This window comes from Drosophila mojavensis, unplaced genomic scaffold (genome assembly GCF_018153725.1).
Source record: "Drosophila mojavensis isolate 15081-1352.22 unplaced genomic scaffold, ASM1815372v1 contig_277, whole genome shotgun sequence".
Classification (NCBI taxonomy): Eukaryota; Metazoa; Arthropoda; class Insecta; order Diptera; family Drosophilidae; genus Drosophila; species Drosophila mojavensis.
The window spans coordinates 5,260,472-5,273,612 of record NW_025318822.1 but is presented as its reverse complement, the minus strand read 5'-3'; the positions used below and the strand labels follow the sequence as shown (position 1 = coordinate 5,273,612).

At 41.3% G+C, this 13,141-nt stretch overlaps 1 protein-coding gene across 9 annotated transcripts in view; it reads left to right on the top strand.

The window, feature by feature from the left end:
• Positions 1–13,141, top strand: part of LOC6574434 (maternal protein pumilio) — a 204,811-nt gene that overhangs the window by 161,138 nt on the left and 30,532 nt on the right. For 5 of the 9 annotated variants that reach the window (XM_032733595.2, XM_032733596.2, XM_015167450.3 and 2 more), the window contains one exon: positions 12,534–12,575. The exons of the other annotated variants lie outside the window; for them this stretch is intronic. In XM_032733595.2, coding sequence (XP_032589486.1) covers positions 12,534–12,575 — 42 coding nt within the window. The remainder of the gene's footprint in view (positions 1–12,533; positions 12,576–13,141) is intronic. 9 annotated transcript variants of the gene reach the window in all.

Below are 13,141 nucleotides of genomic sequence, written 5' to 3'. Positions count from 1 at the left end.
TTTATTAATTTAAGTGTAGACCCCGACCCCTCGCGCTTGTTAGCAGGGGTGGCAAATAATTTTCTTTTTCCCTCCGTCCCGTTAACGCTTCTTCATCATTTAATTCTATTAAAGCCAAATATTTACACGGACCTGCTGGCCAGGCAACAACGAAAAAAGCAAAAAAAAAAAAAAAAAAAATAAAAATAAAAATAAAAAAAATAAACGACGGCAGTCTATTGAGAGTGCAACCACTTTTGGGCCCGTCTGTAAACATAGCCAGAGAGAACGGCCCATCCGTGGGCTGGCTAGGTAGGCGTAAGTGCGTGCTGGCCACACCCAGGACACACAGGACGCGCACAGGACACATAGAACAAAAGCGTACAGCGCGTAGTAGTGGCAGAGGCCTAGACTTTATTAAAAGTAATGACCCAATGCGGTGTGCAGGTGTAGTACGTTCCGTCAGAATTGTTGCTGAGGTAGCAACGCGAACTAACTACAGTAAATTCAACTTAAACTGAACCCTGATACAGAACTTGTTCAGATTTGTGGCTGTTGATATATCGAATCTCGAAAATAGGCTTATAAAATATTGAACATATTTTGTTATAAAACTGAATTACTTTGTGTATATCTTTCACTTAGCTTTGCTTTTCGAAATGTTCAATTTTATATGCAATTTTTTAATGAATTCATTGAAATTCTTCAACATTTGTGTGTTTCTTTCTGACCATTGCTGTCAGGTTTTCTCCTTCTCTCTTTCTTACAACTACTTAAACATTTTTACAACCGTATCGAATCGTATCTTCATAATTATGAAAAGGCAATTAAAACGCAATTGAAATATATTTGTATAAGACTTTTTCAAGAAGTTTTTTATGTTGTTTGTTAAACAATTTGTATACTCAAGCCTTTTGATGTTAATCTTGGTCATTCATTAAATGCATTTAATTGCCAAGGATTTATATTCGCCCAGCTCTCTTTGTGTTCATCTCATTCGCATCCACGCACCGTTCCCTCGATTTGCTTGTACTTTAATTGTTCTTCGTTGTTCAAGTTGAGCTTGAGGTAATAACACGCAAACTTGCAGCAAGTTGCTGCTGCGGGTGCTACGCCAGATATGCCACGCCTCCAGCACACTTGTAGCTCCTGCTCCTGCTTCTGCTCCTGCCGGGGCCGGCGCGCCGACAAAAGGACATTTTGTTTGTCAAATGTTTGTCATTTGTAAATGTCAAACGGCGGTCGAGCATATTTTGCATTCATAGAACCGAAACGGAGAGACTGACGTAGTGTGGGCATTAAAGACAAACAGAGAAAATACTAAACTCCTAATAAGAGAAGAGGATGCTAGGAGATATGTCGAGGCGGAGCAGAAGCAGTTGCTTCTTCTCATCTATCCAGAAGCAGAAGCAAGCCAGTGCTCATAAAATGCTTGCAACTAAACACCCGCATGACTCTGAGAGAGACAGGCAGTATGAGAAAGAGAGAGAAAGAGAGATAAAGAGAGAGACGGCGAGATGGCGAGGTAAATCAAGAGAAATGACAGGCAGTCAGCAGGAATTTCGTCAGTCTTTGAATGAATTTTCTACAGCACCCAAAATTATGAGACATATTTTGGTCTTGCCTGGGGTTTTCGAATGATGGCACAGCCACAAGGGAGGCTGACGAAGGCAGTGCAAGTGGTTGCTGTTTTGTCATATAGAAATCTGACATTTAAATATTTACTTGCGTCAACTTGTGACATTTTACTCATTATGAAAGCCAAGGCTGGATCTGACGATATGCGTTTCGCTTTCAGGTTTCAGTGGTGCGGTGGGGCTTATGTTTGAGATGCTTTCTGGATGATTTCCTCATGGGGGTGCCGAGGATGCTAGGGGTGTCTTGTTCTTCTTGTTCAAGGCTTCGGTTTTGAACAACTTGTGTCATGCTTTTACATAATTTGCCGTTTGGAGCATTTCATATTCATAAGCTGACGCAATTTTGACAGTTTTTAGTGGCTTTTTGTCATTGTCTGAAGACTCGACAGCTTCTTGTTCTTATATTGTTTTGATTTATTTCCACGCCGTTGTGGGAAGTTTGGGTGGAGTTTTAAGTTTTTGGGGCTATCATTTATCAACGCTTCCGGGCGGCAGAGTTTTTCCTCTGTTTTGTTTCTGTTGAGTGACTGCTGTCTCCTTTCGTTCAATTGGATCTGTTGTTTGCTCTTATCGCTCTTCTCTCTCTCTCTTTCTCTCTCTCTCTCTTTCTCTCTCTCTCTCTTTCTCTCTGTGCAAAACATTTTCTGGCCTTGGGGCAGGTATAAATGCTGTTGTAAATGTATTTTTAAATGTAATGAGATTATTACGCAATTAGTAAAAGTTTTCTGCGGGCGGCGTGCGCTGGAAATAGAAGGAGCGAGAGCTTTGCGAAAGTGAGCCCTGAGGTAGGCTTTTAACTGCTCGGATTTTATAGCTAATTTATTTTTGCGTGCGCTTCAGTTATTATGTGTCTGAGGGTCTGCTTGTTGTGCGTGAGGATGCGACTTTAATGGGCGTGTTACACACAAACCCGTCCACAATTTGATTTACAGTAAAATAGCCCAATGTGGGCTGGTCAATGTTTCATTCAAGGCAGTATTGAAGCATCAATATACAGATAAATTTAAGCTTAAATAACGTCTCTTTTATCACTCTATATAATTTATCCCTTTTTCTCACATTTATCTTTAAATTTGCTCAGTTTGTATCCACTTGAATTTCCATTTGTTTATTCTGTGTATTGTTTAAGTTATTTTGACATGTGTTGCACTTAGGCAATTTTCACTGTAGCTCTAGCATGAGTTTTGTCCATTTAGTTGCAAGCTCATGGGGCAAACTCTTAATTAATTAAAAATAGAGAGCACTTTGTAGCCATGTACCTGAGTGTAGCAAACTTTGTTTTGTAAATGTGTGTGTATGTGCTCATGTGTGTGTGTGTGTGTGTATGTATGTAACATTTAGGGTCAAAAATATAAAATTTTTGCATAAACAACAGAGGTTCGGGCGAACATTTCATTAATGGCCTAGAACGAAGAGGCCACAGAAACGTAACTGGATTCTGGCAAACATAGTTACTCGCCCCCTCTCTCTCTCCCTCTCGCTTTCTGTGAGTAGCTCCCCTAGAGTCTCCACTGCCTGAGCGGCACGCTTAGGGGCTCAACAAACACAAGAAGTCAAGACATTTACACTGCACTTCATTCCTCAGCTTCCGCTTTAGCTTCAGCTGGGCGCAACTTCGTGTCGGAGCCCAAGCAAATGAACCTTAAAAACAAATCATTATTAAAGACCCGCTCCTAACTCTGAGCTGACTTGGCTAGCCCTCTTGCGCATATAAGACCCCGCAGTTTTATATTTCTAATTATGTAGAAAACTTTGCACCATGTTGTATGCTCGCTCTTAGCTTACCTAGGGTCCTTGTGTGTGTGTGTGTGAGCTGTGCCTGTGAATGTGTCTATGTCCCGGCGGCAAATTGTAGTTAAACATAAGACTCGGTGACTCTGTTGCTCTCGTGGCAGCCTCTTTTGCTGTCCGTGTTCCTGTCCCGATCCTTGCCCCCGTTCCTGGCCTCTAGCCTTTTGCCTTTGCTGGCGGTAAGTGAATTGAAGCGGGAGTGTCTGTGGCTGTGTTTGTCTTCGTGTAGTTGTTGCTGTTAACTCACCAGCGGCAATTTAGTGTTGTGCATTTTCCCACTCTTTCTTTGCCCTCTCTCCTTTCACTCTGCTTTCTTTCCCCCTTGTATTGCTAACTTGTTGCAGTCTGCTCGGCAACTTTATGCGTTTAGAGCGTGTGCTCGCACCGCCTTTTCGCCCTGCGGCATGCAACTTACCAGAGTTTCCTCTGCTCCCGTTTCTGCCGCCTCTGCCGCCACTGCCGCCACTGCTGCTATAATGCTGCTCATAAGCAGCTTTGAAAATTTGTTTTTGATTGAAATTTAAACAAAAGCTGCAACGTTACTGCCGAGAACAGCAGCAGCAGCAGGAGGCTAGCTACCAAACGCCTCTAAGCATTGTCCTGGCAAAGGAGAGGCCCAACTTAGCCAGACCAAATAAAAGCAATAAAGAAATGTAGAGTATTTGGCAAATGAGCATAAGACACTTATTTATGAAACATGACCATGAGGCTACATATAGTTTAAGCAATACTAAACAACAAAAGTCGGAAGATATTTTCTAAAAAATCAAGTCACTAATACTCATAAAATTCTATAGTAGTAATTTCCAACCGCTTAGCAGAAACTGAAATGCCCGTTTTTATTGTGCAGGGTATAGGAAAAAAAATCATAGCATTCTTTGCCGCGCAGTGCATTGGCTTCAGGTTATACGACAACGCACCTTTGCTGGGTCATGTTTATGTAGATTCTCTACATGTGGGTGTGTCTGTGTCGCTGTCGAAGTGGGAGTAGTTGTGCGTGTGTGTGTGTGTGTGTGTGTGTAAAGAGGCAGCCAAGTTTTAGCATTGAAGGCGCAAAGGAAGAAAAACGAGACTGCGTGCAGTCCCCAGCGGTGCAAAACATGAAAGCGAAATTCCTTTTATTACACTTTGTTCCTGCCGCTGCTGCTTATTTATTGTTTTGTTGTTGTTGTTGTAGCTGCTGTTAAGCATCTGCTTCAAATAGAATTGTTTATTAAGTTTGAACTTTTTGAGTAGAATTATGTAAAATATGTTTGCAGGGCTTGAAGTCATTCATTGCTCCTCCTGTGTATCTTGTCTTTCTCAGAAAAAAAAAAAAAAAAACAGAAAAATCCAACAAAATGTTTAACATAAAAATTAATTTTCTACTTCAGTTATTAAACATTTATGTACATGCCATGTCGTGTGGTTGACTGTCTGTCTGTTCCCGCAGCAGTCCACTTCAGCAATTGTTCCATACTAATCCCTAACAACTGCTTGCTCTCCGTCTCTCGCTCCCTCTCTCTCTCTCCTCCTCGCCTCGTATCAATTGCAAACTCTGCACCAAAATCACATGGTTAGCTGCTCAGTTGCCCAACACTTCCGCTCCAAACCCCCCCTCCTGCCTCACCCTCCATCCTTATGGCATAAAGCGCATTACATTTGCGGAATGCAGCGCAACCAACTGGTAAAGCGCTTAAAACTGAAAGCTCATCATTGGACGCCGCCTGTGGGATTTGCTGTTTGCTCTCTGCCAGCTGCCAAGCTGGAAATGACCCTCAACGTGCATATTTAAAACTTGTATGAGTTATGATTAGTTTGTAGTTAGTTGGCCACAGTGTGGCAAAACAATAATGTTATGGTATAACACAAATTAAAAATTTAGTGAATTCATTTATTAAATAGTTTGCCAATCTAAATGAAATACTGCAGCGACAGCTGATTTTCCTGCACATTGCTTTCCAACACTTTTCACTTATGAGTAGTCCATTTACCGATCAATTGTTGGTTTATTCTGCTGGACAATTGTGTGTGTGTGTGTGTGTGTGTGTGTGTGTGTGTGTGTGTGTGTGTGTGTGTGTGTGTGTGTGTGTGTGTGTGTGTGTGTGTGTGTGTGTGTGTGTGTGTGTGTGTGTGTGTGTGTGTGTGTGTGTGTGTGTGTGTGTGTGTGTGTGTGTGTGTGTGTGTGTGTGTGTGTGTGTGTGTGTGTGTGCTGTTAAACGTTTGACTGCATTGTTCGATTGTTGAATACTTTCGCTGCTAACTGAACAGTTTTTGCCATTGAAATCAAATGAGTCATGAACCAAGTTCAGCCACGCGTCTAAATTACACTGAAATATGAAACAATAAAAGCAGAAATTAAAAAAAAAAAAGGAAAGGAAAAACGATACCGCCCACAGCTAACTCAGCTGCGACCCTGACCAGGACTCTCCACAGCTCCTTTCTGGTCAACTGAGCAGCAGCCCGCAGTAGCAGCACAGTGAAGGTCATCATCATCATCATCATCATCATCATCAGCAGCAGCAGCAGCAGTCGCCTCCTCTATTGCTCTCTGTCATTATTATCCTCTACTCACTCACTCACCCTCTCTCACGTACTGTCTCTTTCTCTCTCTGGCTTCATCAGCGCATTTTCTGCTCGCCGGAAGTTGGCAGCCGTTTGCATTGTTTTTGGCATTTCATTTGGCGTCATTCCATTGTTGCTGCCCTGGTCAGTTAAATCCAGTTCTCTCGCCCTCTAGTTGCCATGCTGCAGTCTGGCCTCGGCATGCTCCTTCTTCCCCTCTGACATGATTCCTGTTCAGCCATTGAGTTGATGATTTCCGTATGCATAGCCCATTTTATGCACAACTTCCGGAAATTTCATTGCGGTTTTTATTTATTTTTGTTTTTGCAGCGGATGCTGAAATGTTGGTCTCCCTGTTCGAGTCCCTTCAGGAACTGTGTGCCTTACGAACTAGCCAAATACCCCCACTAACCCAACTAATTTCCCAACTTTTAAATGCTTTTGTTTTAAAACATTTTTGCCTGGGTTTTCGGTTTCAGTTTTCAATTTCATCTTATTTTTGGCGAAATATTTCGGGTGATTTCCATTGAACGGTGCACAATTATAAATATTCATAAGAAAAATTCCAAAATTTCCACTGCATCGAATCGTGATTTTCATTTGCCATTGGGCTGGCATGAAAATTCCGTCACATTTCGCAATGGATCAAAACTGATAATTTGCCAAGAAGTAGGCAACGGTTTTTGATTGGCTGCGTATATGGCTTTTGCCTGCATTCACTCTCTATCTCTCTCTCTCACTCTCTCTCTCTCTCTCTCACTCGCATCGTCCCTTCTCAATATAGCATAACGGACGCGTATATTATGTAACCACATTTCCGGCTGCATTAGCTCTGCCTGCAACTGAAATTTATGTGTGGGTGTGTGTGTGGGTGTCGGCATATTTGTCCATGTGCATGTCTCTTCCTCCCGATGCATCCCCTCTTATGCCATTTCGCTTTATATCTCCTTTTCGTTTTGGCTCTGCCGTTGGCCATCAGCTGTTCGCATTTCAATTGCTTTGCGGTCGACTCGGTTTACACTCAATGTGCTTTTGTGGCTTTTTGCCAGTGCACAGCCTGGGATAGGCGAGTGGAAACTTACGGTAAACAGACATATCCGTTAACCGTTTGCACATGCGTTTCTAACGAAAATAATTATAAAGTTGAAAATCTATAAATGATGGTTAATCTAAAAGGATTTTAATTTACGTGCACTTAATTTCTTTACGGCTTGTTTAATCTAATAATATTTTACTATATTCAATTCTTTCTTCTTTTTTTCAATTTTCGTTTTAGTTTTTTGTCATTGACAATAGTAAGTGTAATAGTAGTAGTAATAGTAGTGTAACAGTATTTTTCAAGGAATCCGTATACTGTACTCATGCAGCATAATCTTTCCTGCACATTAGCAGAATATCCATTTAATCTCTGGTCTTTTAGTGCTTATCTATACTTATTCGTGCTTCTTATTTCTTTGACATGGGCTTTCAATCGTCGGGCGCCTTTTCTTTTCTTTGGCTTTAGTCTATTGTCCATTCACCTTTTCTGTTTGCTCCTTGTCACATGCCTCCTTTTCGAGTTTGTATGTGAACAATGAGGCTGGCTGTGTGACGTTCTCCGTAAGATATTTGGTATACCCTTGGCACCTCCTGCGCTCCTCCTGTTGTTATTGTTATTATTATCATCAAGTTGTCATGTTAAATGACATTTGCCATATTTCATTCATGCAGCAGATTTATACATGTGTCGTGCGTCTATGTATGGGTCGAGCGACAAACGCAGTTGGCCCGAAAGACGCAAACCATAAAAAAGTGGTCTGGCATATCCTGCTGTTGCTGTTGCTGTTGCTGTTGTATATATCCAGAATATCCTGCTTCCTTTGACCGTAGAAAATGAGCCATGTGAACTGTTGCGGCTGCTTCTGCCAACAATGGTAATAGTCCACAACTCTTCAACCACCCCCCACCCCCCCTGCGCCCTTTTCACTCTCTTTTTCTATTGTTGTCGCTTTTGTGTTGACTGCTTTTGGAGTTCTGTGTGTGGTGCACAGTTTGTGGCATGTGTCAGCAACTGGCAACGAGCAACGAGCCACAAGCAACTGGCGACGGGTTATCAACTTTTGGCTTTCGTCTTTATTTTCATTTGCATACATTTTTAAAATGTCTCCTTACCTAGTCTCTCTCGCTCTCCCTAATATTTGGTCGTGTCGTCTGCTTAGAACTTCAATTGTTCTTCTATACATTTGCTGCGCTACTGCTCAGCCCGTTCCACTCCAGGTGGTATGGCCCTCGCTCTCTTTCTATTTATCATCCTATAACTATCTGTTCTCTCTCTTATCACTAATATTTTCTATAGCTGTCACTCGCAGCTGTCATCGCTCCCAGAACTTCGCCCACATCTTTGTGCTCTTCAGCCTTTTGTCAACTAGCAGAAGGCAATTATATAGACTGCACATAAGAACTGCTATAGACCCACATTGTGGGTATACACGTCTGGTCGCAAAAAGTAATTAAACTATGCGCATATGTATATGTGGGGGCGAGGCTTACTCTTTATTTTCCCCTCTCATCGTTCGTTTCTTGGCATTTCCATCAACTTTTCGCATATTACATTTTAAGCCGGATATTACAAAATGGCCGCTTGATTGACACTACACAGAATTGTGGTTCCGGTGCTGCCCACCATCACAATATATGTATGTATGTGATTAAAATACGTACTTGTAAAAATATTCAGCATACTCCCAAGACGTTTGTTTACAGTCAATACCAGAATAATGTGCACACAAGCAAGCCAGATATTGACTGATCATGAGCCTTATATTTGTATAAAGAATTACATTTTAAATGCAATTTTATTTTTATTTAAATTTTTTTTTTTTTTTTCATTATTTTTTAAATGGCTCTTCAGCCAATTGTTATAAAGTGCATTGCATCTGCGACTTTGTTTGCTTCTCAGTGTTTAGAGATTTTGTTGTTATATATTGGTGACTTAGCTTCCAAAGCAACAGTCGCTGCCAAATGTAATTATCCAAAAGTTTTTACTAAAAAAAAAAAAATAAAAATATCAAAGGCAGCTTGAAATCGGGTAAAGAAAATTAAAAAATAAAAAATAAAAGAACCAGCAGCAGCAGAAAGAAGCTGCCGTAGCCGGTTCGCTGTGCGTCAGCCGCAGGCGTCTCTTGGCGGCTTTTGCGGCTTGTTTCTATTTGTCTGGCAGCCGCCAAAAAGTAGAAAATTAAATTTGTTTCAACTGCAGACTTTGCTCAGGTTTGCTGCGCTCTTAACTTGCCGGGGCGCAGCATAAAAAGGCGCCGGAAGCTGATTTTCCACTTGTCAAAAAAAAAAAAAAAAAAAAAGATGGAAAACGGAAAACGGCTGCGTCTGACGGCAACTTTTTTTTATTTTCATATTTTTTGCGCTTGCTGTCTTCCGTTACTTTGGCTGGTCGCCATTTTACGTTGAATTGAAAGCGTTTGGCGCGCGAATAAATAAAAATAAAGATTGTCAGGCCATTTATAAAAGTTTAATGCCAATTTTTGAGCCTACTAATCGCATGGAAATGACTGAGACGTGCTACGGACCCTTAAATCGTCTACCACAGAAACAAATAAAATATGTTTATTGCCTTGAGTCGAATGCGTCAAAAATGTCACAGCGAGAACAATGAAAATTTACACCCGAAACGTCATGAATAATTTGAGCCGAATGGTTTTTTTTTTTTCCAGCCTCATTGATGGCTGATTAAGTTTAATTTGTCCCATTTCAAAACGCTGAACGATACAAATAAAACGTGACAAATTTAGTAAACAAGCCCCGTTAATACCGCCATATGTTTTACGACAATCAAGTGGGATAAAGCAATCTTGACATGCAAATTACTGAGGCTTGTACATAATACAAATACTAAAACACAGTTGTTAATCATATAATGATCTAATAAATATGTATTTTTCTGCTTACCTTGAAAGTATTACAAATATATTTATCAGATAAATTTTTTTTTTAACTTTATCTAACTGCACTAACAGAAATTGAAATGCATATTTTGTGCAATTTATTTTCACTGCACTTGAAATATTCATGCGAATGCCAGAGTCGGAATATATATTGAGTTTATTCATATATACATATATATCCATTGTTATGAGCCTAAAGTCTCCCGAGGCACACAGGCATACGCACATGTGTGCATATATAATAGGCCCGACATATAAAACGGCAGCCGTTGAAATGCTGCTGCGTGCCTGAAAATCTTTACATATATTTTTTTTTTTTTTTAGTATTTACCTTCCCAAATATTGCCCAGACTCACGAGGTTCGCTTTCAAGGTTCGTTGCGGCTCCAGAGCTCTTTCAAGCATGATTTTTAAATATTTTATAACAATTTGTGTGAAAAGTAAATAGCAAACGCTCAAACCTAACAGACCTCTGGAAAATTTCCTGCTTTTCCTAACTGGAGAAAAGCTATTAGCGTTGAATTGTGTGCTGATTGAAATTGAAAGGCAGCTGTTTGAAGAGGTTTTTGGCAGAGTTTGAGAACCGCCCGAGTTAAATGATGTGTGCCAAAAGCTCTTGGAACCTTTATGAATACGAAAGTATGCTAAAAAAAAAAAAAAATGTGTTTATATTAAAAGAAACGAATTTTCATTGTGCTACAGTTTGATTTATAGCGCTTTATTGACAAAGTTAGGCTAGCAATTTATAAGAAGGCTTTCAATTAAGTCGAAACTCGCATCCATATATGCTCAGGTAAATGTTTTAACATATAAAGACAGCACTCACTTTTAATTTCACGACTCCCCAAAGTATGCAATACATTTTTTACGTCGTATACCCCTCTTGCAACACCTGTTCTATTGATGCTTTCTGGCAGAGGTTAAAGCAAGCTCTCCCAATGGCTGTCTACCTTCCTCCACCCCTTTCCATATGAGGGTTGGCTGCTTAGCAACTGGCCAAAAATACTTGTTATCGCTTATGTTGTCTCTTACGGTCTGCTGCATTCTCGTACGAGCACACACACACACAGACAGACACATGCAAACATACAATTTTTGAGCCCAACGATGCGTTGCGTAACAAAGTTTGCAAGGGGAGGTGGGTGGGGAGGTCTAGGGTTAAGAGTGAGATTGGAAATATGAAATGTGTTTCTAAGTCTCTAGCTACAATCACTTTCGGTTATTAGTTAATGCTCCCTGGCATGAGTTGGGTTCGATCTCAGGTTTTTCATCTCCACAACTAAATATTATATTTGTAATTTGCCATGATTTTGTTTCTTTCGAGATAAGCCCGAAGGTCGCATTTGGGAGCATGGCAGGGAAAGTCCTCAATAAAAATTACCAATATTTACTTTACAAAATGACAGTTCCACTTGAATCTACTTGAGAGAGAGAGCGTGAGTGGATGGAAGAGGGGCAGGCCTTAAATCCCCTGTCAACTTTGCTACTTAATAAAATATGAGTGCCAAAGTGGAAAATACAAAGAGGCGAGGACTCTGGGACAGCAACAGCAGCAGGAATAACAAGGACGGCAGGACAGAGACAAGGACAAGGACGTGCCACTAATGGCTGCCAAACTCAAGTGCCGTCGATTCGGCTTGCCAAAGGGATAAAGAAATAAATAGAAAATGCAAATAGATGGCAAGACATTTGCCAAGGAGCTGCGATGCAAACCAGACGACAACTTTTGCCATGTCCTGCGGGACCTAAAGGGGGATGCGAGCAAGGAGCAATGTGTGTCTGTGTGATTGTGTGGGTGTGTGTGTGTGTGTGGATGAGCCTAGAGTTAACCTCAGCAGCCGTGCTTCGACGCTGCCACTTTTGTCACTCAAGGACCTGCGTCGGCCATAAACTGTTGATTTTTATGTTCGTTCGTGCCGCGACAGTAGCCAACAGGATCTTCTATGGACTACGACTCTCCTCTCCTCTCCTCTCGTACATCATTCAGGTGTGCTAGGCATCTACGAGCTTTTGTCTGGCTTTGTTCGCGCTGCTCTCGGTTGCCTTGTTTGACATGTGTCAAACTTTGTGCGACTCTAATGTCAGCCAGCCAGCCATCCAGCCGGCAGTAGCCAGAGTTCGGTCCAAGGTCGCTGGGCACAGCTTTTGTGGCTGTGGCATTAGTCTCGAAACTGTAGCGCTTAGTGCGGGGCTCCCACTTCCGGCCAGATGTTTATAAACCAATTTCAATAGTTTTATGTCCCTTCATGTGTACGTGCGTATGTGTGTGTGTGTATGTGTGTGTTAAGCGTGCATTTTACGACCTAATACATGTATGTACACATATAGAGCACCTGCTGCTGTGCTACAATTTCTTATTCTCGCCCCATTTCATTATGCTCCCAGTCTGCTCTGTGACCGTGGGTACGTTGCCTTATATCGCATTTCCAGCTGTTGTTACGCCATTGAAGTAATCGATGGTTAGCTATATGACTTGCTATTAAACAAACCCCAATGCCGTTTAATGTTTAATAATTTAGCTGGCTCCGCAGTTCAAATGTCTAATTTAAAGCGTCTTTTATTGATTTTATTTACTTTATGTCTGATAATATAAAGTAATACATTTATTAATTCAATATTTCTCTATCTATCTCTTTTTATTTTAGGTAAGTGACGATGTGCTTTCGCTTGCTTTGAGTCAGAATCAAGTAAGATACTTTTTCATTTTTCATTTGACTTTAAGTTTAATTTGTTATTACTTTTGTATGTTATATGCCTTAAAGTTTTTGGCTTTTGTTGATGCTCGTATATCAATGGTCTAACACCTTCGGGGCTTAGCGCTCGCAGCGTTGTCTGGCTTCATAAATCAATCAGAGCGCACAATATCGCGTTTGGCTTCTGTTTGTTTGCGATGGAGTTGAGTGGCGACGCGGACTCCCTCAATGTTGGGGGCATCGAATTTATTATTGTTGTTACTGTTGCCGCTGCTGTTCCCGTCGAATGTTGCAACAACATTTCCGACGCAAAGCAGTTAATTTGTCAAATGTCTGCACTTTATCACTATATCGTCAGATGTGGCAACAACAGCCCAGTCATATCCAGGCGCATCCACACTCTCTCCTGGGGCTGCTGCCGGAAAACGCATTACGCACTCAGGCATTTTGGGGCTTGCCTCTGTGAAATTTTGAAGCGATGCGCAATCAGAGCACTGATGCGATTCCCGCAGGAACGAGAAAAGAGTGCATAGAAGAGACCAGTCGGGGCTCATCTGCAT